At 38.2% G+C, this 27,539-nt stretch overlaps 1 protein-coding gene across 1 annotated transcript in view; it reads right to left on the bottom strand.

Moving 5' to 3' along the window:
* The window catches only part of LOC306945598 (bifunctional heparan sulfate N-deacetylase/N-sulfotransferase 3), a gene marked incomplete at both ends in the record, with an annotated part of 62,560 nt that extends 36,893 nt beyond the window's left edge, over positions 1–25,667 (bottom strand). Inside the window, 2 exons of the mRNA XM_079534346.1 lie at positions 1,394–1,481; positions 24,687–25,667. Of these exons, the coding sequence (XP_079390472.1) occupies positions 1,394–1,481; positions 24,687–25,667 (1,069 nt within the window). The remainder of the gene's footprint in view (positions 1–1,393; positions 1,482–24,686) is intronic.
* Positions 25,668–27,539: the final 1,872 nt, after the last annotated feature.

The following is a 27,539-nucleotide window of genomic DNA, read 5'->3' on the forward strand; positions in this document are numbered from 1 at the left end:
CATTCTAGACATGAGAAAGGAAGAGGAAAGGCTGGGAATGGATGGAGAAAGTGATGCATTTAACGTGCGGAAGTTAAGGTACTGTTGGTCTCTTTGAATTGTGCAGGTTACACCTGGAAGGCAGAGGTCACTGCAAGTCTAGCTGATCTCTGCTGAGCCCAAAAGAAATCTGTGGAGGGACAGTGCTTCTGTTCAGCTTTGAGCTCTAAGTAACAGACTGCCTCTTAACATGGCAAGTAATTGTGACCAAGGTACACAGCTAAGCACAAGAAGAGTTATGCACTTCCATCTTCTATTCAACACGCACAGCAATCAAGCCCACTCAAGTTCTTTGTAACTCCAGTTGTGAATAAATCCTGTTTTTTTTTTTTTGTTTCCTATGTTACCTTTTCTATTTTCATATTAATATCCTTGAACTATGACACGACCTTGTATTGTCTTTTGACTCTCTTTCAGGCTCTGATGTTGTCCTATTTTTCAAGTACGCCTTTTCCTATTTGTCAGTAGAAACCACCTGCTTCTTCTCTATCAAATCCTAATTGATACCTTAACTTCTATGTCTTTGTAGTTAAGTATGAAGAAGTGATTTAAGTATAAAAATATTTTAATGGATAAAATGTATTGCTATGGTATCTCTACAGTAGAGGTCAAACTATCCAGACAGATGAACTTTGGTTGATCAACAGATTGCTCAGTAAAATCAACAGAACATTTCATTTGATTAGAGCCATTTATCACAACAACAGGTCAAAAGGAACTGAATAAAAGGCAAGGAGGAACTCAATCTATTCTGCAGCGCAGACTTTACTAGAAATTTCAGATTCTTCATCCTGAGATGTTTCTGTACCACCTAAATTCTCCATGCATTCTATGCATGGATGCAGTGTAAAATATTAAATTCACCTACGTGCTCCTCTCCCTCCACTTCCTGGGACAGGTTCTGCAGCAGTTCTCTAGATGAAATTTCTTGTCCTTTGAAGTATGAAGAAACATTAAGAGAGTTTATTTCACTCTCAGGACTGATTTCACTGTTATCCAATGACACACATGTAAGATGTATAAATCCTACAGAAAACTGTCATCCCAGACTGGACTGGCCTTAAGTTCTCTTGGTCCTGTGTCCAGGCTTGTCCTGGCTTGTGGGAGGAAAAGGAACATTCCTCTTTAGTCTTTATAGTCTTTTTAGTCTTTAGTCTTTATAGACTCTATCTACATGATTAGTTTCACAGAGACTACAGCTCAAACAAAGGGTTAATCCAGAATAGCAACTTTAGAAGAAAAATATTTATTTTATATATCACACAAATTATGTCCCAAAGAAACATGGAAGAAAGAACATCATAGTACAAAGAACACCACCAAAATGAAAGTAATTTTAGTTTTCCATTCTTACCTGTATGATAAAATTTCCCTGAAAATCCCAGATTGAAAGTAAAATTTGTAATCTGAGTTCTCAAAAGATTCTGAGTGTCAAGCAAAGCCTGAAAAATAAACCAACATATAACTGTAGAAAACTACACTTGGTACAGAAATTAAATATAACAATATAAATAGTTTTAAAGGCATACATCTTTCCTTTTTTTTTTTCTCTATGTAAAAGTAGCTCTTTACAGATTACAATGATATATTTTGATTATCATTAAAAGATTAAAGACAGCATGCAAACTGCATCATTTCTCTCATAAACATGACTATCTACTAAATACTGCCCTGGATAATTAGATTGGGAAACAAAGGCATAAAAAAACTTTCCCTGATAAATCAATCTGAGTTATCACAGCCAGGACCAAAATTCCAATCTCTCGTGTCCCAGACCACTGCTCTAATTGCTCGGGTGAACAGCATTTATTAGAGTTATGTTTCTCTAGATCAAGTCAAGTCAACACAGCATTCTATTCACATTCACAAAAAAAATCCAGAAAGACAGGAAGAAACTAAATTAAACTTATTCCACAATAAAAAACTCAATCCTATCCTCAAATTCTGACTCACTTCTCAGACAGTTATGATACTGTCTGTCAGCATAAATGTACTTTCACTAAATTAGTACAAACAAAAAACAGCATGTAAAAGGAAAGGGGAAAGCTGTTACTCATCAGATACAGCTTCAGCGTTTGATTTCAATACGCTCTTCTTGATTTGTCACTCCCAAGATTTAAAGATTCCTTCAAGGAGTTATCTCCCCAAATTCTTCTACTCTTCTATTGTTCACTATTTCAGTTCTCCAAATGTAACAAAACCCAGCTCCCCGATATAAAACAAAAATCACACAAAACAACAACAAATATCTAGAAAGTAATAACAAAAGTGAAGAATAAACAGCCTCCTCTAGAATGACACTCAGAATGCACATTCCTTTGCCTACTTTCAGGTGAGCATTTGATAGCTGCTTTTTAAAGACACTCAAGAGTTTTCAGGATTTGAGTGCACACAGCACAGCTGCAGGACCACGACAGCACACACACACAGGAACAGGTACTTGTGCCGACTGCTAAGTAGTAATGCCTTGGAAAGAAAGGGAAATTTTTATGTCAAAGATCAGCAACGAGTTTTCAAAGGCAGCACAACTGTAGTAATAAAGTTATTTATTAATAATAATACCACTGTCAAAATTAAGAACCTCTGAGCATGTTGTGAAATGCTAAGAGTTTAAAAATCACAAAAAAAACATCAAAATAATGGAATATTTTAAAAGGTACAAAGGTTGAGTAGGTATGTCAAGCTTGTTTCCTTGAACTATCCCCTACCTACAACACTACAGTGATAAAACCTAGGAAAAGATGACATGAACAGGAACTCTCCTGCACCCAAACTAAAAGCAGCCTGAAGGAAGAAACAGTCATCCCTATCAACAAATGACCACAGCATGTATCCTTGTTTCTGCTCTGCTCTCCCTCTGCAGTGCTGAGCCTTTCCACCTACCCCCACTGGGAGACAGCAGGAGCACAAATGCAGGCACTCTCCTGGTCCTCTTACTACCCCGTTCATCATTGATCAAACAGCCCATCAGCTCCATAGCAGCAGCATGGCTGGGAAAGGCACAGGGTGAGGCCACGGCCTGAGGCCTCAGCAAGCAGATAATGCTCTGCCTGGTTCTGGGAAGCAGGTGCCTGAGGAAGCCAGTTAGTAGCAAGAGGAGAAAGTCCTTTTTGTCCTCATCCTGAGGGGCTACAGAACTGAATCTTGCTGACATGGCTGACAGAATGAGTGCTATCAATTCTGAGTCATCGTTAGTGCTTGCCTAGCTTTTTTTTTTTTTTATTTCAGCAGAACAGAGCACTATGAGTAAGCATATTCATTAAATCTACATCCATCACAAAACTGAATCTCTGAAAGAGCTACCACATTTCTGCCTCCCACTTCTAGAGATCTGCTCAGGTCAGGAAGGGCATCACATTGCTTTCCCATCAGTTTGCCTCTCCCATGTCCTCACTGTCCAGCTCCAGCAGCAGAAGTGAGGGAGGCTCCAAGGAACAGCAGCTGTGCAGCAAAGATCATTTTTCACTACAAAGGAATGCCTGAAAAACATTCTGCAAACAACGGCCTTGCTAAAGGAATGAGTAAAATGGAGCACAGAATAGAGATAATTGAAAACCAGCTCAAGACTTCTGAAGTGGAACAAGAGAAATCTTCCAACACTGTAACAAAGGCTTTTGCACAGGCTGACGGCAAAGATCACTGGGGAGACTCCTCATTCTAACAAAAGGTAGCAAATCTACAGAAGGTATTATTAAAGCCATCCTTGAGCTGCCAAGAACCGATTCCATGAAAATTTTACCTTCTGAGGGAGACATGCAGTTAAAAACATGGGAGGTATACCGTACAGCTACACACTTCTTATGTTAACAGCATGCAACTTTGAACGTGAAATTCTGAGTACAGTTTGACAGCAAGATGACATGAATGGGCTACAAAACTTTTTTCCTCTGAATTGAGTTCAACAGGCCCCAATGGAAGAACATAACAGACATTTAGAAACTTCCAAAATATTCTGAAGGTGTCTGCACACCAGGGAAGTAGGCTCCTCAGCAGCCCAGCAGGTAGGCAGATCTTCAGATCTTCCTGAACCGTATGACTTTCAAGGATTTTAGGGAAAAAAAACAAAAACAACAACATTACATTCACGGTGATAAAAGTTTAGTCACACAGGCTTTGGGATAAAGCACAGTCCCAAATGAGCAATTCTGACTGATGAGTATTTCTAAAATTTTAATAACAAATGTATTTCCTTAAAGCTATCTGCTCCTCACAGAAAACTCTGTAGAGGACTACCCTGTGCAGCCTCTAGCAAGGTTTCATTTAAAAATAAATTCTTTATATTGCATTTACTGCCATGGAGAATCAGCCTTTCAACTATGAAGCACTGGGAACAATTTTTGAGCTGAAGGCCTTATCCCTTACCTTTCTAACAACTTCTCAGCTTCTGAGTCCCAGTCTAATCTCCAGACAATGGAACAACAGAAAAGAAAGAGAGAGACTAGAAATGCTCAAGAAAGGCTGTTCAGAAGGAGTTTGCTGCTGCAGTTCTGGGTATGCTGTAGCCACCGTGGCTGATAGGACAGCCATGACTCCAGGTTCTCAATCAGCGGCTAGGAGCAGGGTAGGAAAAAGTCATGACATCTCCATAATAATATAATTCAGCGCTTAGTTAGTTCTTCACTGGGAGTTGGTATTACTGGTGTAACAAGCACCTTCTCCTATTGACTGCCTGGGGGTCATCAGTCACAGTAGGAAAGCTCTGCTTCCACTCCTCACTGACCTCCTTCCATCACAAATTACACAAACCTCTAAAGGAGATCTGGATTTCACTTTCTACAGAATGAACTTCAAAAGTGATCTCACTGGTTTTTTTTTGGTCATGTTATTTTCATTAAAATCAACAGGAGATGTTCTGCTAAATCTAACACCGCTGTTTGAAAATGTATCAACTGATAACCAACTGTATATCTGCTCACCTGCTCCATCCGCAGAAGGAGGGCACAGCCCTACTGCGAACCATCTTTTGTACAGATAAGCTGAGATAACATTTGAGTTGTCATGCCTATGATTATTTTCTTGGTAACTTGACATTTTACTAATCTTTCAGGTTCTAAAAACAAAATGTTAAAACTCAGGAAAAATATATAGTAGCAGATGGCAGGGACTGTTACTGTGAGTTTCTACCAGAAACAGAAAGAAGTAAGGGTGAGGAAGAGCCTGAAATTTTATTTCTAATCCTATTCTATACACTGAAGGTAAGCTGGTGATATTTTCTTTATTTTACAATTGTTTTACAAAAAGTCCCTCTGGGTATGAGCTGTTATATAAATATGCTAGTACCAAAGATTGTGTTTTAAAAAACATCCAATAAAATCTGTTTATAAATAATTACTTATTAATATATAATTAATATATAATTAAAGAATCACAATATGTTGTAAACAAAGTCAGATTCTCAGCATGATCCCATTTAAGTTACTTCAATTTCACTTTTGATGAAGCTTCTAAGCAAACATAAGCTGCTATAATTGCCAATGTTATGTTATCAGTCAATACCAGTGAGGAACTTAGTTAAACAAGAGTTTAAGGGAAAATGTGTTCTAAGATAACAAATGCAACAATAGAAGCCAGGAGAACTGTTTCTAAATGAACATGAAAAAGTATGAAAATTCCTGCCTTTGTAAGGATGACCTCCTTTCTTGAAAACCAGCTTTTTTAAAATCACTTTTTATTCAGAAATTTCAACTTCGTTTACAAAGGAAACAGCTTTATTTCATTTTTCTCACCTTGTAGACAGGACAAACAGAGGCACAGACAGATGACAATAGGTTGTCAAAAGATTTCAAGCTTTTTCTCAAGTAAATCAGCAGTAAAGCCAAGAATAAAACTCATATTGCCAGAACTTGCTTCCCATCTCTGCAGTCAGGAAACCATTCTTCCTCCTGTTCTCAAAATGCCTCTTCACATGAGTTCCCATTATAGCCTGTTATGGAGATGTCAGAAGTGTCAACTTGCCCTCAGTAAACAGACTGTAGTAATTTCTTCAACATCAACAAAGTCTTCTATCCCAAACATCTCAGCTTATCAAATATATAAATCAAGAATGCTTTAGTCTTGTTTCATGAAGAAGGAACTATTTTGTGTTTCTGTAGTCACATCAACATATTTCTGACCACTTTTCTACTCAAAAGCTGCTAAAGAACTCAGACACTTGAAAAGTGAAACAGTTCATAACTGTTAATTTTTCTTGTACTACATAGATTTTAACTAAATTAGCAAAAGGTAGACATAGCTTCACAATGCTGCAGCATCAAGACACTAAACTTCAATTCAGAACATTTTTCCAAGTCAATAACAAAAGGAAGAAAGACTGGCAGGGAAAAATCACAACACTATCTCCTCCCTCTTTTTTTCAGAAAACAAATCTCTTTTCATGAACATATACTTTGCTGTTTCACATATTATCAAAGGAGTCATTGAATTAAAAATTATTTTGCTTCTTAAATCATACTTGCTTTTTATTAAAGGCAAAGACTTTTTGAAAAGTTAAAACAAACTGGTATGAAGTGTAACGTGAAAGCACAGAGTTAAGTAGTGAAGCACCTTTTTAGGTGCCTGGATGCAGAAGTAGTTTAAACTTCTTTTAAAGCACCGTGCTTCAGCAATTCAACAATCACTACTTGAAACCTCCCATTTGTATTTTGGGGTCTGCCTTACCATCTTTTGCATTCCAGTCCTAGGCTATGAGGCACTAGCAAGGTGTGCAGAGTTAGAGGTGAGACAGCCCAGCACAGCCCATACCAGAGACAAACTGCCTCTTGTTTTGGGGTTTGCTCTGGCTCTTCTGAGATTTATGGAAGAAAAGGAAGGATGGACATGCTGCCTAAAGAAGGGAGAGAGCAGTGAGGGAGGAGTAGGGATCCACAGGAAATGTTACGGCAGTGTGATAAGAAGCTGAAAGTGAGCCCCAGTGATGTGGTGACAGCAACCACTGAGGAACTATGGCAGTGAAGGCAGCAGCAAGAATCTGGGATCTATGGAGGCAATGGAAGGCAGCACAGCAAGGAGAAACATAAGGCAGTGTCAATAAGGGTCCATCCCACATGGCTGAGAATCATTATTTTATTAGACAGACTATTTTACTTCTGAGAAAAAACATTTCCCTCAAGATACATTATGTATTTTAGAACATCATTAAAATTCAATGTCTATTCTTTCTGGATTTCCAAGATTATCATTCTGACACCTATTACCATAAACATTTAATCTATGCAGGAGAAAGAATAATTGCTTTGGGTATACCAGGTTTATCTGAAAAATATTTTGAATACCCTTCAGACAAAAGGAGAAGAATGATTACATTTTCTCTTTGCATTCTATTAACTGTGCTGTGCTACAGAGAGGGTAAGAGACGAAAACAAAAAAAAAAAAATCTTCAGACTTTCCAGCAAAACGTTCAGATGCCAGAGACCATAAATTATAAATAGACTCTAAACTGTGTGTGGAGAGGATACTGCTCTACAGTTTGGCAGAAGCAAGTAATCTAATAGGACACAATCCAGCAGAGGTATAAAGACTGCTGAAACAGAGCTGGAAAAACAAAACTGATGATAATTATGTTGAAGTTTATAACATAGCATATTCTATGTGAGCTGAAGACAACTATGCTTGCTATTTTGTACGAAATATTAAAAATTAGGGAAGTAATGTTTCTTAAGATGCAGTGATTTAAAGAAAAATTATTCTTTGAATTCCAAAATTTAATTCTAGATTTTGAAAAGTCTGCCAGGTCCCTTAAAAATAGGACAATTTAATTAACAGTTTGAAAGTACCATATGCCAGCAAGAAGCCTATTTACAGAGAACCATGGCAGAATTTAAAACTAAAAACGTGTGCAAAAAGTCTTTGGAGGAGACTAAATCTTATTATTTAAAAATTAGTATGGTTTACTGACAGCTAGCTTCTACCTTCAGCAATTACATTTTTAAATTATCTAACAGAAATGCCTTACAGCCCAGGTGTTAAATGTGCAGGACAGGCAAAGCTGTCATTGATTGCATTAGGTGGGACTGTGTGTCCCCAATCATCCACCTGAGGAGCTTAACTATATATAACATAGATTTCTATAGGAGATTTCCTATAGTATTACGGACCATATTCAACAAGTAAGGAAGTTGGTGCAAATCTTTTCAATAAATTCTATAAGCACCACTAACTCAGCAACCCAGCTGCTCTTCAAAGCATTAATAAGATAAAATAGAAGGATGAAGCCTGATGATGTGCATTTTGTTGTTTTTTTTTCAGTATCCATGATTTTCTGAATCTGATTTTCAAAAAATTCAGGAGACCCCTACAGTTTGTATGCATAGGTGCTGTAACTGCACAAACATGCAATCCTGATTATCAGAGATAGGAATCTGATTTTGATATCCTCTAAAGAACACCAAAAACAAACCAACCAACCAGTGACTTCTGATGCAAGTCATCTGAGATAACATTTTCCAAAGTTTTCCATAAGAACACAATTTTAATGTTGCTGGGACTTCATTTGGATATTTTCTGTATCATGTAAAAACAACCCTGATGATGGCCCAATTATGCACTTTCAAGTAATTAGGCTCTTTCATCCCAGATGTATCATTTATGCAATCAAGAGATTTAAGAAATACTTTTGACTAAGTTCTATCACCAGCTTTCACTTCTTGGAGGTTGAGATAGCAGCTAATGAGAATAAGCTAATTATGACAAGGTAAATTGAAGATTTTAAATACTTGGTGCCAATAGTATTTAATAAAGTAATGTAATTATCATGCTGTTTTCAGGATTCTGTATGGAATTCTGCAATTAGTAGCTCTTAATTAAACTGCACTTTGATGAAAGAGGTGACTATCACTAAACAGCTAAATGATCTCATTATCCTACAGATAACTGAAATAAAGCCCTGCATTTCTTTTAATTAAAGGTCAAAAAACCTAGGCCAATTGAAGTAGGGTATCTATTAGTTCTACTAGTCCATATAATATTTTTCCTGGATTTTGGTCAGACAGAATTCAAAGGAATACTTACCGGTTCTTTCATTCACAGCTCATGAAACAGCATATACAAAAAAGTAAATTCTCAGAGTATAACACAACTTAAACTGAGAGCAAAGCAACTCTAAAACACATTTAACATCTCCTTGTATTCATCCAGTTAAAATGCTTGTGATCTGATGATTTTTGTTGAACCAGTCAGTGTAACTGGAAAACAAGGTCTGTTACCCACAGTACAAGCATTTAGGCAGCCATGCCACAAAACAGCTCACACTGTTCAGCTGCCTCAGCTCTGAGCATGACTGGCCATCGCTTAGCGTGACAGAGTAGATCAGCTCCTATTCCAGTTCACTTCTTGGCAAATAATGTTGTCAATTTTGCACAATATTTTGTCAATGATATTAGAACATCATGGCTATCCAATGGGTTTTTAGTCACCCAGCTCATTAGTACAGGTTAAGGAATGGCCTGCTGGAGATGAGCTCTGCGAAGAAGGACGAGCCATGAGCCAGCATCATGTCCTGGAGTGCATTAGAAAGAGAGCGGCCAGCAGGTCACGGGAGCTGACTCTCCCCCTCTATTCTGCCCTGATGAGGCTACATTTTGACTACAGTGTCCAGTTCTGGGCTCCTCAGATCAAAAAAGGCAGGGATCTCCTAGAAGGAGCCTGGAGGAGGGCCACAAAGATGATTAGTGTCCTGGAGCATCCCCTGTATGAGGAAAAGCTGAGTAACCTGGGTCTGTTCAGCCTGGGGAAAAGATGACCAAGAAGGGATCTGATAAAAGTTTACAAATATCTAAAAGAAGGTGGGAGGCAAATGGATGAGGCCAGGCTCTTCTCAGCGGTGTGTACCAACAGAGCAAGGAGTAATGGACTGCACATGGAAAGTTCCATACTAAGACACAGAAGATCTTTATGGTGAGCACCATAAAGGGTGCTCTTTAGGGTGACAGTGCACTGGAACAGGTTGCCCAGAGAGGTTGTGGAGTCTCCTTCTATGTAGATATTCATGACTCGTCTGGACTCTTACCTATGCAATCTATTGTAGGGTACCTGCTTTAGCAGGGCAGTCGGACTCAATCTCTTGAGGTCCTTCCAACCCCTGTGACTCTGAGATTCTCAGAAAGGACACAAATATTACTCAAACTCCTAATACTGTATTCATTGTCAACATCATGTTTGTCTCTTATTTAATGTTTCCTCACATGCCAGCTCCAGCTTTAGCTTTTACCGCTGCCACCAGACACAGCAGTCAGTGTTTGGCTGAAGGAGGAGGGCAGCTCCCCAAGCAGGGCTGTGCTTCACACCATGGACTGGCCACCACCTTCCATATGGCAAAGTGTGTGCACTCCTATTCATCACACACTGCCTGGTTCAGGTGCTAGAGGCCCTTGCACCCCAGCATGTGACTGTACAGCCACTGGATTATGAAAATATCCAGAAGATTCAATACTGGAAGAATTTCCATGCTTCTTTTCTCAGCAGAAGGGACCACAGTGGCCTCACAGAGCAGCAGCTATCGTTACATCTACCCCATTCACATGCATCTGTCAGTGGCTGTATCCAAAATGACAATGATTTTAGAGATGCAAGTTAGATTTCAGATCCACCTTTTCACTCACTGCTGGCACACAAAACAAATAATTTTTGTCATAAAACTTGTTTTCTTATAGAAATTTGTCTCTGAAATCTACTCTTATCATTCAGTAGTTTGCATTTCATCCCACAGTGCCAGCTGGGGCTTACCTCTCCTTTGGGTTTCAAAAGCCCTGCCTTCCTTTTCCACCCTGTCCCCCACAACCTATCTAGAAAAATAAAAGACGGTCTGCACTATCACTAGTTTCCAGTCATAGACTGACGTGCCAGGGGACATCAAAGCAAAGGGACAAAAGCAGAGCTCACTGAAATCTATTTTGGTACGTGCATTGATCCTCATACATCCTATTCCACTGATTTCCTGGCATCTAGGAAGAATCCAACCATCCTTGAGAACTGTCCATATCTGTCAAGTTGGAATGAAACTGGCCCTCAGGTTCAAAAGTTGTTGGGTTGATGGATTGACAAAGGCAAAGAGAGCCATTATAAATGCATGATTTTTTCTGGAAAGGAAAGTTAAGGTATGGTGTCACTATTGCGTACATCAAGTACCAACCATCTGTGAAAACAGCCTTGTGAACAAGCTTCAATCTGATTTATTTTGTCAGCATTAGTATTCTCTGAATCTCAGTGTTGGACCCTGGATAAACATGGATTGAGCTGCCTCCTAAGTTGAAAAGCTTGGCCTTCTTCAGTAGAATTTTAAATAAACAGGATTTTGAAATGTTGACCAAGTTATACTGACAAACACAGCTCAACAGTGGGTGGTATTTATCTGTTTTTCTAGACCATACAAACTCTAAAGCATATAAAATTTTACAAGACTTTTCCAGTAATTGGAATCAACTAACACTAGCTACAATTGCAAAATAAATTTGTTATGTGTTCACAGTAAAAGTCGAATCACGGGCTAAGGAAGAACATGCTGTAATTTAGATAGCTTGAAAAATAATACTGGACATTGCATACTGTTACCAGACAAAAAGAGAGAGAGGTCTGGTGTTTGCCACATTATACTTTTTTTTTCCCCCTTAAGGGTTTTAGACAAGCACAATAATATTGGTGCTAATACTTTGTTTAACATCTTAGAGAATAAATAAAATAAAGCACAAATCAACGAAGACTTGCACTCTCTTCATTCAGATTATAAATAGCCTGTTGCTCGCCCTGCTCAAACAAATATAGCAGAGCTAGCACACCACTGTCATGCAGAATAAATGAACCATACCATGGGCTGGGCAGCATGCAGATGTTACAGTCTACTCAGAAATATATTTCTTGTTCTTCCCCCAGTGGCAGCAAATAGATGTCCAAGCTGCTCTTATTGTCTTGCCTATGCAAAAATCTTTATCTACTCACCTGTCCATCTCACTCCCTTGTCTTGGATGAGCTGATGTATAAAGTCTTTTTCCCTCCTTCTTTTTATTAGTAGTTTCCAAGTTGCTGAGTGAACTTTCTCTGTTACGTCAGCACTGGTATCAAATAATTGGTAGAAAATGAATAAGCAGGCAAGGAAGGCTGGCACAAAAGAGCTGACACAAAACACAGGGCTTGAGAAGAGTTATGATTATATGTTGTCAACACAGAGAAGACGTAAGAACTTAAAATAGGGTAATCAAAATTTGGACAGCTTCATTGACTCCTACATAGCACCTGGTCTAGGAGAAATACTTCAGCAGAGATTAAAAAAAAATAAAAAAATAAGATCTTGTTTGAAACATGGGACAACTGGTAAGACAAGCATAAGGGGATTATTTAGTTTGAATAGTTAATATATCTCTTCTGGTTTTGCATAACTGCTCTCATTTCTAAAGTACAAGATTATAGAAACTAGATGTAGGTAGGTAAATACCCCCACCTGACTAAATTCTACACCTAGGGAACTCAAACCGACATACAGGGATCCAAAGTGAGCTTTGCATTTCATTACACTGTAAGAGACTGAGAGTACATATCAGTACAAATTCCCCGCCAATATTATATTGCTTCCATATTTCATCCTCTCTTGCTAAATTTAATTTTTAAAGACTTACATAATCCTTCTAGTTCCTTTCAGATACTACCCTCTGTTCAACTACATGAAACATGCTATTATAAGGAACTTTTACTGGCTGTTCAGCCAAATATCTCAGTGCCTTACATCAAGTAATTCTTATCCACCTTCACTGCTTATAGTCTGCAAACATCTGCAACCTATTGCTTTCTGCTTTGGTTATCATTACTTGCCAAGTTCCCTAGCCTTTACTTTTTCAGTCCTAGCTCAGAAATTTCCTGACTGTCCCGGTGTCTCTGTCTAAGCAGTCTCTAGATGTTTCCAATTCAGTGCTGCAGAAACTGAACACAATATTCTAGAAATCTCCTTGGTCAGAAAGATGAAGTACTTTCCAACTGTAAAATATTATTATTTATTCCCAGGATTACAAACATACAGTCAACCTACTGAATTTTTTTCACTTTGTTTTGTAAGCATGACCATGCAGAATAAATCATGCTGTGGCACTGACATCTCCCAGACTGAATGGGAGAACAGGATGGACGCTTTCCATGCAGCTGCTCTTGTAAGAGCAGCTACTGAAATACTGTCCCACTTCTACCCTCATTTTTCTCTTTCAGCCATATTGTGCTTTCTTGATACGACTGAAATTCTGCAAAGATGTCAGGGCCAATCTTGATACTGTTTTACAGTTAATTGCTTTAATTTCTATAACTGTCTGCACTGCATTTCAATCTGTTATTTGTGAAAATTTTATTCCATTCCATTAGCAGAAGGAATTGGACAGCAAGCTCATCATTTGAAAAAGCCCAGAATAATTCTTTTACCAGCCGCTCGTTTGGCAATGGATCTGTACAGTTGTACTTGCATTGTTATTATTTGTATTACCAAAGTACTTTTCACAGCACGCCTTCAGCATGCTCAGAGACTTCATGAAGAAAGTTGCAAACAGAACAAAAAGAACCTCTGACACGAGAGTCTGTAGTGTATGGAAGGCGAGGGCCGTAGAGGGTAGTTTCGGGGTACACTGCCAGTAGGCTGGAAAGCAGTTCCAGCACACAGCCAGTCCTGAATTAGGATGCCATGCATGCCACAGAATGTTAGAATCTTGCCTCAGGTTTAGTGCATTAACGCAGAGAAGTTACTTACTGAGCTTTGATTTCCCTCAACTTCCCTTTTTCTTTTGCTCTCAAGATGTTGTTATTCAGTGAACAACAACAGACAGCCTTGAAAGTACTGATCTTGAAACCCTGAAAAGGCTTTTTGAGCAGAGGCAAATTATCCAGCTGATTTGAATGTCTAACATTGCATACTAAGGTTTCAATATGTCCTGACTCATATTTCACTTTATAAGTTTTAGAATGGCAGGTTTTGCTTTCCTACCATATGGAACAACCCAAACAAAGCTGAGCTTAGGTTATGTTGACTATATTCAAAGCGTGCAGAATTACATGCGTTCTCATCTCATCCATGAAAACATTCACATATATTCTTAAATTACAAGTTTCCGAGAAAAGGCAAGGAGACAGAACTTGCTAACTACATGGCTGTGACCCAAAAATGATCACTCAAGTATGGCATGTTGGCTGGACATAAGCATTTGGTGTGGATTTCTCTGTAAGTGAAGACTTACATTCAAGTGTAAAGATATCTCTGGATAACAAACAGTCAAGGGAAAAGTAGAAGCAGTGCTAGAAGGAGCTATATGAGCATAGCTACTTAACATAACTAACACATTAGTAATTAATATAACTTAATATAATTAATAACTACTTAATATTGAAATAGAATAGCTAAATGGCTCTTACAGGGCACAATTCCATCAATAACAGCAATGAAAATACAAAAGGCAGGCACCACTGGTAAGAAAATTCATTCAGCCTAAGGATGGATATCAAAGCATTCACTACTAGAGAAAAAGAGAATTAAAAATGAAAAAGATTTCCACAACTGCTAGAAACATATGTGACTGCACCCATGCTGCACACCTACTGATTTGGGAAATCAACAGTATATTCATAGATGCAATTTCCTTGGTAAGTCAGGAAGCGTGCTAATTATAAAAGCTGTGAAGTTACATCAACACCAAAGGTGTAATATTTTTTCGAGTTGCGTAACAGTTAAACTGTAAGACCTGTGACATAGGTAAGCAAAGAAACAGTCACTTAGCAGGGATGTGGGCTGGGAATACAGTACTTTTCCCCCTTAAACATGCTAAGAGTGGTTTAACCTCCGGGTGAGAAAATAATGGGATCAATAACGACCTTGTTCTGAGAATGCTAATGAGCTTCCCAAATGGCAGCAAATCACTATGGGTGGAAGGAAACCCTCTTGCCATATGTCATGTGTGACAGTCCCCAGAGCATTTGCCTTCATTTGGTTATAAAAAGGGAGCTGTAATTCTTTCCTCTATTACTTCCATATGTCAGCTGGTGAAGCTACAACACATTACTTAAAGTAACATTTCAGTGGAAGCACATATATATCTGAAAATTACCACCAAATATCAGGAACTTCCTTTGTTTTTCTCTCTTAATTTTACTATTTACATTACAAAAAAAAAAAAAAACTTTAGAAAGTATTGAGTAGAAACAACGTCTGGGAACAATCCAGCATGTGGAAGAAGCCCCACTGAGCAAATCAGACTAGTAATCACAGAATCACCCAGAATCACAGAATCACCCGGGTTGGAAGGGACCTCAAGGATCATGTAGTTCCAACCCCCCTGCCTAGCAGGGCCACCAAACATACACATTTAGACCAGGTTGCCCAGGACCCCGTCCAACCTGGCCTTGAACACGTCCAAGGATGGGGCATCCACAACCTCCCTGGGCAGCCCGTTCCAGGGCCTAACCACTCTCCTCGTAAAGAACTTCCCCCTAACATCCAACCTAAATCTTTTCTCCTTCAACTTGGATCCATTTCCCCTAGTCCTGCTATTGTCAGCCCTTTTGAAGAGTTTACTCCCCTCCTGGGTGTAGGTTCCCTTCAGGTACTGATAGGCTGCAATGAGGTCACCCCGCAGCCTTCTCTTCTCCAGGCTGAACAAGCCCAACTCCCTCAGCCTGTCCCCATAGGGGAGGTGCTCCAGCCCCCTGATCATCTTAGTCGCCCTCCTCTGGACCCTTTCCAAAATCTCCATGTCTTTCTTGTACTGAGGGCTCCACACCTGGACACAGTATTCCAGATGGGGCCTCACAAGAGCCGAGTAGAGAGGGACAATCACTTCCCTGTCCCTGCTGACCACCCCTCTCCTGTTGGAGCCCAGGATCCCATTTGCCTTTCGAGCTGCCAGAGCGCACTGCTCTGTAAAGTGTAAGATAACCAACGGTAAGATGACCATGATCAAATAAACGAGAAGTTATAACAAGAAGTACCTGGCTTCCTCTCCAGCAGAGGTACTTTCTCCTGTGTCCTTCATTATAAATAATTCCCTTCCAAAAAAGAAATTGATTTTGCCTCAAGTCACCTTCTGAAAACCATACGCTCTCAAAGATAGCCTAACAAAACCCACATGCATTCAAGTAAAACAACAACTGTAGAATATCTCAAAACTTCATTGGCCAGATTCTGGGATTATTTAATTTATTTGTAAATGAGCATTTGGGCAAGTTGTTAAAGATGCATTTGTGAGCCAGGTCAAGTGAAAAATTCTGCTCAACCACACATTTCCATTAATTCCTTCCTTTATTTCTCTGTAGGTGCTCATACTTTTGTTAGGAAAACAATGGCCCACGAGGTAACATTGAGTTTACATGGTGCATTACTGATATTTTTAAATGGATACAGACCCCTTGACCAGAAATAAACGGCTGTTAAGAAAATGTGTCCTTAAGGCAAAGCTCTAGCTTTGCTGCTGAAGTAAAGTAGTACACTGGGCACCAAGGAACTTTCTGGTAAAGGTAAGGCAACTAGAAGGAAACAGCATGTATCATGCTTAACTAGAAGATGTTATTAGTAGGATGGGCCAGGGAATGTTCAACCAGTAGTCAAACTGGGGTAGAATAGCTTGAAGCACATCATTCTCACCAGCCCTTAAGATCACACAGGATTTACCATACTGACAAGCAGTTTCTGCAGCCCCTTTGACAATAAGAAAAGCTGTAACTGTTTTCTGCCTTCTCTAACTTCTCCCGGACACAGATGGATCATAGTTCACTTATGAGACTGAGTGAAAAGAAACAGTTTCAAGATTTAGGTTTGCATGAATAGTGTTACAAACTTTTGAATTAAAAAAGAAAAAAGTTACTCCAGCATTGCAAAAATAAGAGGGGAAAAAGAAAACCTCTATATACAGCTTTATGATTAGTGACCTGCCTTGTCTTTTTGGGATATCTTTTGTCTTAATACTCCAGAGAACCCTGCATTGAGCAGTTAAGTTTCATCACTATCAGTAAATACAAATGAGGATGTATGGGGAAGCATCACTGTCCTGACCCAACCCTCCCCCATGGGGCACTTGCAAACTAAAAAATGCTATCCTTCTAACGTTCAAAACTTCAACAGGGTTCCTTTAGAATAGAAAATACTTAGCTTATTTATAAACCTTGGCCTAAAAGAAGTAGGACAACAGATACATAGAATATTATCTTCAGCAATGATACTTAAATGGCTTTGCGGAAGGCCTCGAATGCTGCAGCACACCAGAAGTGTGAGTGGTACAACTTTGCTGACTCTCACAGGTTCAGTGAGACTAAGAACAACCACATTTGACTGCTTTTTTCTGCAAAATAATTTTTCAGAAGAAACTCCAAAACGCCATCATGAAAATAAGTGAACAAGACATGAATTCCAGGAAACACTGAACCAAGAAAAGACACCAAATTCATAGAAAGAATGAAATTTGGTTTCCTTATAACAGGTAAAGCGCTACAACTGAAAGCCTCCTCACACTTGACACACCAACATGAATGGATTCTGAGCTAGGAGGAGCAATCTGGAGGTCAATCAGCACTTATTTCTTTCACATTTTTAACCCAGAGCAATGTGCGTTAGCTACACAGCACCCTTTTCACAGCTGCTGTACCTGAGAAATTCTGTAGAATTAAACAGAACAGTTTAACCAAGTGGTGAGAATAGGCCAATGCAGTTACCCTACTGGGGAAAGAAATATGGCTTTGCAGCTCCAAGGGAGCATGCCAGCATTGCTGTTTGATATGCACATTCTATTTAGGGATTTCATTCTGAGGACACACGGTTACTAAGCAAGGTTTGTGTCTTCCCGCACTTAGTACTGCAGAAAAGTACTGTACAGACAGTGCCAAGCCTATTCCATTGGGTTTGGCTGTTTCCAGCTTATGCAAGCGCAGGGTGGGAGAAACAAGCACACCTAGAACCCTCCATCACTACCCTGCTAATCTCAGAAGTGTCACTCTCAAACAGACCTAAGTATCGTCTTTCCTATCACTTCTCTGTAGCCTCTATATTCTGAGTAGGGATTTTTACCCAGCTTTGTTTCAAAAGAAAGTGTGCTCCTTTTAAAGTAAGAGCTGGAATGCTGAGCTGCACCTCTATTGGCTTTAGTAAATCAAAATTCACACAAGTTGCTAGTTCAACCGAATTGCTCTTATACATTAAATGTTAAGATGACTGATCGGTAAAATGTTCTACAAGCTGGTAGCAGCTCATAAAAGATAAAAGAATATTAATAATTTTTTGAAGTTATATTTTCTTTATCTGAGATCTAATTCTCTATTTCTTCACAGTGCATAATTTTCCACACTGCTATATCTGAAATAATGTGCTCAAGAAGTCAGACTTCCTACAGGATCAGCCAGTCACAGAAACACCACCATTTCTACTATTCCCTTTCTTCACTACTTTTAAGGATATATTTTTATTTATTATTCCAACCAAGTCAGTGTAAGGTACCACAGGAGCTTCAGATCAAATGAAGACAGAACACATGCGTACACACAGTAAATGCACTGAACAACAGCATGAAAGTAACAGGGCTAATTGATTAGAAATATAAAATGATACAGCTAAACAAAAGTTCCTAGTAGTTAATTCATGCTGTCATTTAAAAAAGATCTTTTCCGTCTCCCCATAGGAAAGATTTACAGCTCAATGCAACTGAATAGACAAGAACATCTCCAACAGCTCTGATGACATACCTATCATTTCTTTACTGATAACCTTCTGTGCGATCCTATAGATAAAGAAACGATTAACTTGGAGAATTAGGCTTTCTATTGTGACAGAGCTGTTCTGTGCCTTGGCAGTTCAGGCTTTCTGGCACATTCCAGCCGCTCTGCCACAATACACAATATACGGAAGTTTCTCTGAAGCAAATATTTAGGTCATTTCTATGCAGAGGAGTTGAAAAGATATGGCCTTGTATTTTTAAAACTAAAAAGCATACTAGTGGAATGCTCTCCCACTGGAATATCTGCTTTCTTTCTACATACGCTACACAGGAGAGAAAGACACTGCATGGGTTTTAAACAACAGTATCATGTATTTAAGCTATAGTGACTAGTGAGGACAAATTTGCAAAGTAATGAATACACAATTACATATTAGAAGAGAAATCTCTGTTGTATTAAACAGGAGATGATCACCAAAATACTGAGGAAATATGATAATGAGGGCAAAACTGGATTTGGAACGCAAAATGAGATTCATCTGACCAAGTGCAAATGTTTAACCTCAATCTTAGTCACCCTAGGAATATTTTGTGAGCAAAAGAAAAATATCAGCTTTTAAGGTGCAATTAATTTAATCAGTGTCTGCCTAAAGATATTTTTCTATGTTGTCTATTATGGGAAGACAGAGGGTTAGCTCTGCTACAGATGTATACTTTATAAAATTCAAAATCTGGGCAAAATGTCAGACTGCGAGTGATGGAAGCTAAAATGCTATGAATTTACTCTTTCTGGCTAAATCCTCTGTGCTATCAGTACACCATTTGGCACAGATGATATGAAAGAGAATCTCACTAGGTGGACTGCTCTTGCAGTCCAAATGCACCAAGTCTAATGCCAAAAACGTAAGTTCAAGATTCTATTTCCCAAATGTGAGTCTCCTAATCAATGTATTGCCTAAGTGCTCACAAGATAGAAAAAAGAAAGAAAAGATTACATCTTTCTCAAGAACGTATACGGTTAATATGAAAGCTTTTCCTTGGCAATTATAAAAGAGTAATAAGAAAATACAAGAAGTATCTATTATACTATTTTGAAGTGTTAATATGATTCCATTTGTGCACTGTTTGTTTCATATGTTACATGAACAAAAATGCTCATTCAGGCCAGACTCTTCCTAAATAATATCAACACTGTACATCCAAACCTGAGCAGTGCAGGAATTAAAAAGTGTAAAAAAAAATTAGGCTTACATGAAAAGAGTGTAGAGATTACAAGACTTCAGCTTAAATTACCTCTTTTGAAAAGTAGAAAGGATCCCACAATGCAAAAATCACATAGCTAATGACTTAAAAGAATAATAAACAAAAAATCACAACGTTCTGATTTTTCATTCTGAAAGCATGATCAGCTCTCAAGGAAATACATACAGAGATGGACTGGAGAAATGAAGGAAATGGTTGACCAACTTTTGCACATTCCACTGTAATCCACCAGTACTGGACAGTAAGTAGAAAATTAAAAAGTCATATTTAATTTCCCTCCTAATATCAAATGACTTTCCCAATGCTTTATAGTCTGAAAAAAAAAAAATAAATAAATAATTGAAAGTAATAGTGACAAAAAAAAAAAAAAAGATTATATTAAATTACTATACTGTGCTGGGACAATCTTGGTCTATTAAGATAAACTTTCTTTGCAGATATTTAGATAGATTGGCTGTCCATTTCAGAGAATTATTTGGACTGCAAAGACTAAAAGGCATAAAGAAAAATTGTTGCACTGTCACAGCATAATGGTCTCTCCTGCTAGACAGATATTAAGAGAGAAAAAGCAAGACAAAAAAAAGACAAAAGCAAGTGTAGAGTCTTGCATCTGGGGAGGAATAATTGCATGCACCAGTACAGGTTGGGGGATGACCTGCTGGAGGGGAGCTCTGCGGAAAGGGACCTGGGTGTCCTCGTGGATGACAGGTTGGCCATGAGCCAGCAGTGTGCCCTTGTAGCCAAAAAGGCCAATGGCTTACTGGGGTGCATTAAAAAGAGCGTGTCCAGCAGGTCGAGGGAGGTAATCCTCCCCCTCTACTCTGCCCTGGTGAGGCCTCATCTGGAGTACTGCGTCCAGTTCTGGGCTCCCCAGTACAAAAAAGACAAGGATCTCTTGGAAAGAGTCCAGCGGAGGGCCACGAAGATGGTGAAGAGCCTGGAGCATCTCTCCTATGAGGAAAGGCTGAGTGAACTGGGTCTGTTCAGCCTTGAGAAGAGAAGACTGAGAGGGGACCTGATCCAGGTCTATAAATATCTGAGGTGTGGGGGGCAAAATGGCGAGGCCAGACTGTTTTCAGTGGTGAGTGGAGACAGGACAAGGGGAAACGGCTGGAAACTGCAGCATAGGAAGTTCCGCACAAACATGCGCAAGAACTTCTTTACAGTGAGGTGACGGAGCACTGGAGCAGGCTGCCCAGGGAGGTGGTGGAGTCTCCTTCTCTGGAGATGTTCAAGACCTGCCTGGATGCCTACCTGTGCTACCTGGTGTAGGGAACCTGCTTTGGCAGGGGGGTTGGACTCGATGATCTCTGGAGGTCCCTTCCAACCCCTACGATTCTGTGATTCTGTGATTCTGTGAAAAATGGTTACTGAAAAATGAATGCTGAGATGACATTACTACGCTTATATTCAATGTGGGATACAATTAGACTACAAAAATGTTCTATTCTCTTACTTCTATTTTATCAGAGAGTGATAAAATAAATAAAGATGAACATGGATGATTACCAGTGGCAGCTATTCAGTACAGCACCTGGGAGAACAGTTTTATTTATCCAGATTTTGTATAGTGACAGTCAAATTGGTAACAATCAGGAAACCTAAAAATCTGAAATACAGTTTCAAGGTTTCGTGGTTATTTATTTTTTTAAATAAAAAAGCTGTATTGTTTAACAAAACAACCCATTTATTAGTTTTAAAGGACTTTTATACAAACTTTGTCCAAAGATTTTTAGAAGGGTTCTCTATGCTTGTATTTGTGGCACTACATATACTCCAGCTGAAGCACCACCACTCTGCCTAATTTTTAGAGATGCAGAAGGCTCTCATTTAGAGGTATTGCTTTTGACTTCACCACTTTTGAGGTCAATATATACTACCGATCAGAAAACAACACTTAACCTTATGACAGCAATTTTCAGATAGCCTCAACTCCAGTTCATAAAATTCAAAAAAGTGAGCAGTTTAACCTATGAAAAAAAGTGAGAAGAAATTCTTTTGAAAACCTGACCTTACTTGGAATCAGAATCTCCCTCCTTGGAGATCTTCCAAACCAGATGGATACGGTCCTGGGCAGCCTGCACTGGATGGCCTTGCTTGAGCAGGGGTTGGGCCAGATGGACCCAGAGGGGTCAGTGCTGAATCACTGATGAGTTACAGTTTTGTATCACATCTGCAACAACTCTCCAGTTTCTAAATTTTGCCTTATCCAGGGAGCAGCGCTAACCACACAACTATTCTGGGGACTAGAAGCTTTCTGAAGTGATTAAGTGCATTAATTAATGGAGTGCATGAAGAAACATCCACAGCGCATTAAGTTCAGTCTTAAAAGACACGACTGCATCCAGAAAATATTAGGTAGGAAACACATTAAACAAAAATGAAACACAAAAAACATGATATCCAATTTTATACTACCAGTATTTATAATATAACCTTAGCAGAAATGAGTTAATCTTGAAATTACACAAACTCTTCATTTAGTAACTTCTTTTTACATTCAACTCTGTCACAGTCAATGCAACAGAAACCAGTAAAACACTGCTGTCTAATGGAGTGTCATTTATGCAAAATACACTATACAATAACAGATTCTCAACTACTGCAAATTGATTTTATTTAATTCCTTCCACATGTCAACGTGCCACAGAGGGTAATTCCTTTGATATTAATAGTAATGAAGATGCATTGTACCTGACAGCCCTAACAACATGTTTAATAGAATGTTTTAACTTTCAAGTAGATGAAGAACTTGAAGGGAACGCTTTTGCATTCCGCTCTTTCAGAGCATAGTTCACTGTAACTTTTAAGTAGGGTAATTTCATTTATTTCCACTTTGATACTATTTCTATTTAATTTGACAGTTTTACTTAGGAAAGATAACATTCTGACATACTGCAAATTATTCTCTTGGAACAATACAGTTCATCCTTTTGTATTTGCTTTACTCTAATTTGTCTTAATAGCCACCTGTTTCTAGCAAGTAATTCTGGCAATTTTTCATTTTAGGATAAGTTAGAATTATTATCTTCAGGTGTCATTCACATAGACAAAATTTGAAACATAATATTTCAAATTGCAACATAGTGGGAAATCTATTTGGGCTTTATGTGTGAATAGAAACTGCTCCTTCTGCACAACAACTGATTACCTTGTTCTTGCAATTTCATTTTGCACACTGGAGATCCTCAAAGCGTGCTTATCCATCTAACTCAAATGTTGGCACCAATTTCCATACAGAAATTCACCCTTATTCTATTCCAATCCATACTTTTTTTTTTTTTTTTTTTTTTTTTGCATAGGGGAAACACCTACTTATCTAAGGAACATATCTGATTTATAATTGCATACACAGAGGAAGTTTCAATGTATGGTGCAATTTTAAAATACATTTAAGTAACTACAAATTCAAGTCTCTTGCTTAATAACACAGTTTAACACAGAGCTGCTGCAATTTGACAAATATACTACCACTGGGAAAAAAAATACACAAAACACAATAAAAAATTGAGTTAATAATGTTAATAAGACTATCATCTTCATGGAGTGCTATCACTGCCCAACCTTTTTCAGAACATCTTTCCATGCCGAAAGTTTTCACAGGAAATTTCCCCATGTTTCCAGCAGAAACTAGTCATCAGCATCTTAACTTATATTTTAGCTTCTAGACTAAGTATTATTTCTGCAGTTATCTCTATCTGCTTTGTTACAAGACTTCACAAAAAGAAAGGGAGGCATATAGCAAGAAATAATGTTATTCCTACTGACCTCAACCTACAACCTCACTTGAACAGCATGACAATGGAGAGTAAAAAAAAGGACATTCCTAAATGTCCAACTTGAAATGTTAAGATGAAAATTTAACATTTTTAACACTGACTCATTTAGTGACTGAACAAGCTTTTGAGACCTAAATTAATACAAACCTTGTTTGTAAGTAAGTGCCATAAAACTAAGAAAGGTGAAATGCTGCAACCAGCTTTTGACATTTGAAATGCATTTTAAACATTTAAGCTAATAATCCAATCTGTTCTTCAAAATTTATGTTGACATTTCTTTTTGCTCACCACATTTACTTCCCACTTGTAAGACTAGCAACACGTACATTACATGCTAATAGATCTCGGGTCCAGCTTTGAAGTCCTGTGCTGTTTCCAAGTACTTCTAAAGTACACATTTAGGCAGAAGGTATCATCAGACTAGAGTTAAATACTGTAATTATTTAATTAGAACTGTGAGTGCTTGGGGGCTCAGGGAGAAATGAAAACACTGCCTCTCTTACCACCTTTCTTTAACAGTTACTTAGCAACTAGTCATCTTTAATTTTCTTGTGAAAGACTATTTTCCGTACGTAGTACAGAGAATGTAATTCAGAGGTGCCCGCCAGTGAGATTACAGAATTTAGTTCAGCAAGCATTTTTGCTATTTAAGAGAAAACAAGCGATATTAACCAGTGACTCTTATTTTCTTATGTTCCCTTTCTCACCTATAGAAGTGAAGTTGCACTCACACCCCTCCAGCCTGGAGGAGGAAGGAACTGCTACACCTTGAGTTAATGACTGCGGAGAGTCAGTCATATTGGCTTCTCTCTCAAGGCACAAAGAGTTTGCATAGCTATTCTTAGTGATTTGCATCCTTTTTGAGTTTCAACAATTAGTAACTGTTCATTTTAAAAGGAATAATAAAAACATGATACTTTGCCTTAACAACTATTAGTTTCTGTACATACTTTACCTGTACATCATTGGCATTCATTCTTGTTCCTTCCTTCCCAACGAAGATGTCATCTATATCAACCAGAACATACCTATCCAAGGACAGTTTGAGCTTCTTTCCGGACAGAAAAGAGATGGCATCTATGAAAATCAGCTTGTGCAGCCAAAAATTCAAATTACTGCCGAAAAGGACTCGTTGTATCCCATCGTGGAGACCCAGGTCATGAATTACTGTGGCATGGAGAGCACTTTTAGCAGCAGGTGGCAAAAGGTTTTCTGGTGTCTTTACTTTTGCAAATATCACTGGCTGGTAAGCTGTATGATTAATCTGGAAAACTGCCCAGTCATTTCCAAGCAAAGGACCTTTCTCAAGCTTAGAAGATTTAGTCACATGGAGCAGTGGGGAATAAGGGTTAATGCAACAGTCCTTAATACCCAGATTGCTGTGGACGTGAAAAGGAAAGCCCTTCAACTGAAAGCTCTGCAAGCTGTTCTCATTGCCTTTGTGAAATCCAATAACCCCTACACCATATTCTATGCAATACTTATCTAGAAGACCTCTGTTCCAAGAGTCCATATTCACATACTTTAGAATATTTTCGTACACTATGAGAGCATATTTGCCCTTATTTTTGTCCATAAGCACTGGGAGGTCACCTTTTCCAGATGCAATTTCAATGTGATACTGAAATCTGCTAGATTCTAAAACGGTTATTATATCTTGACCTAATGTTGAATATTGACTTTCCACAAATACCAGCACTACAAGATCTGTCCTCAGTGGATCAATAGGCTTCATGGTCTTCATCTCCATCAGCTTGTATGGAAACAGTGGGAGATCACCACATTCCACTTCTGAAGAGATTTCAGAAAGTTCATTTTCTTGTTTGTAGCCATTGTACAAGTAGTATGCAGAAATAACAATGCTCACCGTACAAAAAGTAGCCAGCAAAATAACTGTTCTTTGAAAATGTCTATGAAGTTTCATGATAAAACTCATGTTGTTTACTTGTCTTAGATTGCTCTCAACAGCAGCATTAAAAACACACGCAGATTCTCAACAACTTGTTCCAGTCCTCTTAAATATTTATGTCACCATTGCAGCATACACATTTATCTTCCGCAAAGCTTTACAGAAGGTATAGTCTAGAAGAAAAGAAAATCAGAGGTTTAATTAAGGCACCACATCTGTGAAGTACTGTCACATTTGAATTAATGGATAACACAAGTCACTGCTAAAGAAAGGTTTAGAAGAAAACAATTCAAAGAACAGTGATAGTTTCCTTCTGAAATTTTACATTAGTAGCATTATTTGTTCCTGCTCTCCATTATACCTGATTGTTTTATAAAATACAACCGTCACTCTGCATTTTATAGTATTGCAACACCAGAATATCTAAAGCACAAATAAAGGAGCAGCTTGAAGAACCTCCTCCTTGAAGAACTTCAATCTAACAAAAACAAAGCCTAACATTTCAAGAGCCAAAAGACCTAGCCCAAGTGCTGAGCAAAGATGGCCAGCAGGCTTTCCTTAGATGGCACTTCCAGGATTCCCACTGGTTACCAGACCCACTTGAAAATGTCTCTAAATCTCACAGACTCCCTGCCCCCAGAATATAATGTAAAACAGGGCATACTCAGAAGGCAATGAAATGCAAGGTTACGGCAGCAAAGAACTTAACTGTTTCTCTTGTTCCTTTCTTTTTAACCCAAAACCAAAAGAATTACTGATAAACAACTGCTGATAACACAAACATTGAGGAAATGTCACAACCTTTCTACGTCAAGGCCTAGAAACTAGGGGAACATTATTCCACATGTATTCTAAGTGTATTCTATACTTCATTAATGCACTTCTGAATAAAGTTGGAGAGTCCATAACTCAACATGCAGATTCTATACACTCAGGTGTGCCACATATTATATGTACAAACTTTCTAAATAAACCACACTTTCTCCTGCAGCACTGAAATCATACAAATTATATTTTACTGAACCACATACTGTCCTGCGCATTGTTGGAAGGACTTTGTATTTCTTCATATTAAAAAAGCATAGAATAAACCAGCTCTTAAATTTGAGAAAAGAGTAATATGTCAACAGCTAACTTGGGAGGCAGATCACCCAGGCATATATTTATGCTCCAATTTGTACCTAAGGAAAGCAGTCACTTTCTAAGCCAGCAGTACAACTGCTCTCAAATTTTCTAATAATACACATGAAAGGTATAACAAGCCAAAATAATGAAACAGTAGAAATAGGAAGGAAGGTCAGCAGGAGATTGAAGAATATTACAAATAGAGAACATGATACTGTAACTTCACAAAATAGTACATAATCTGTGTAAAATCTGTAAATGGCAATAAGATAAACTACATGCATAACATTAACACAGTCATTTCCCGAATGCTTAATCCCTACATGCTGAGCTAAAAAAAATAAATAAATAAATAGAAAAAAAATAAAAAGCAGGGTTTAAAAAAAGGAGTATTGTCCGTATCAAATATTAACTTTTCTATATAGACTGATAGGGAAATTGAAAATAAATGAAATCTAGTCAGATCAGCACTGAATTATGGAACAGATGATGATTAAAGAAACAGAGTAGATTTCTGATCCAAAAGAAACTGAAATATACAGAAGATTAATTTCTAATCAATAAATGAAAATGGAAAAAATAACATCAAGTAAAACCAAACAGACTGCCATGCACTTGGGCCACTCAACTGCTTTGCAATTTAAGATGAGGAGCTGTTATCAAGAAGGAGGCCTTTTACTCCACATTTTCAAAACAAGTTTTGTTTTGTTTTTTAAAAAAGGGGAAAAAAGACAAACTTAACAGTACCTTCCGTGATTCTAATAAAATCCTGAA

The sequence above is a fragment of the Tetrao urogallus genome (genome assembly GCF_951394365.1).
Source record: "Tetrao urogallus genome assembly, chromosome: 4".
NCBI classification, from domain to species: domain Eukaryota; kingdom Metazoa; phylum Chordata; class Aves; order Galliformes; family Phasianidae; genus Tetrao; species Tetrao urogallus.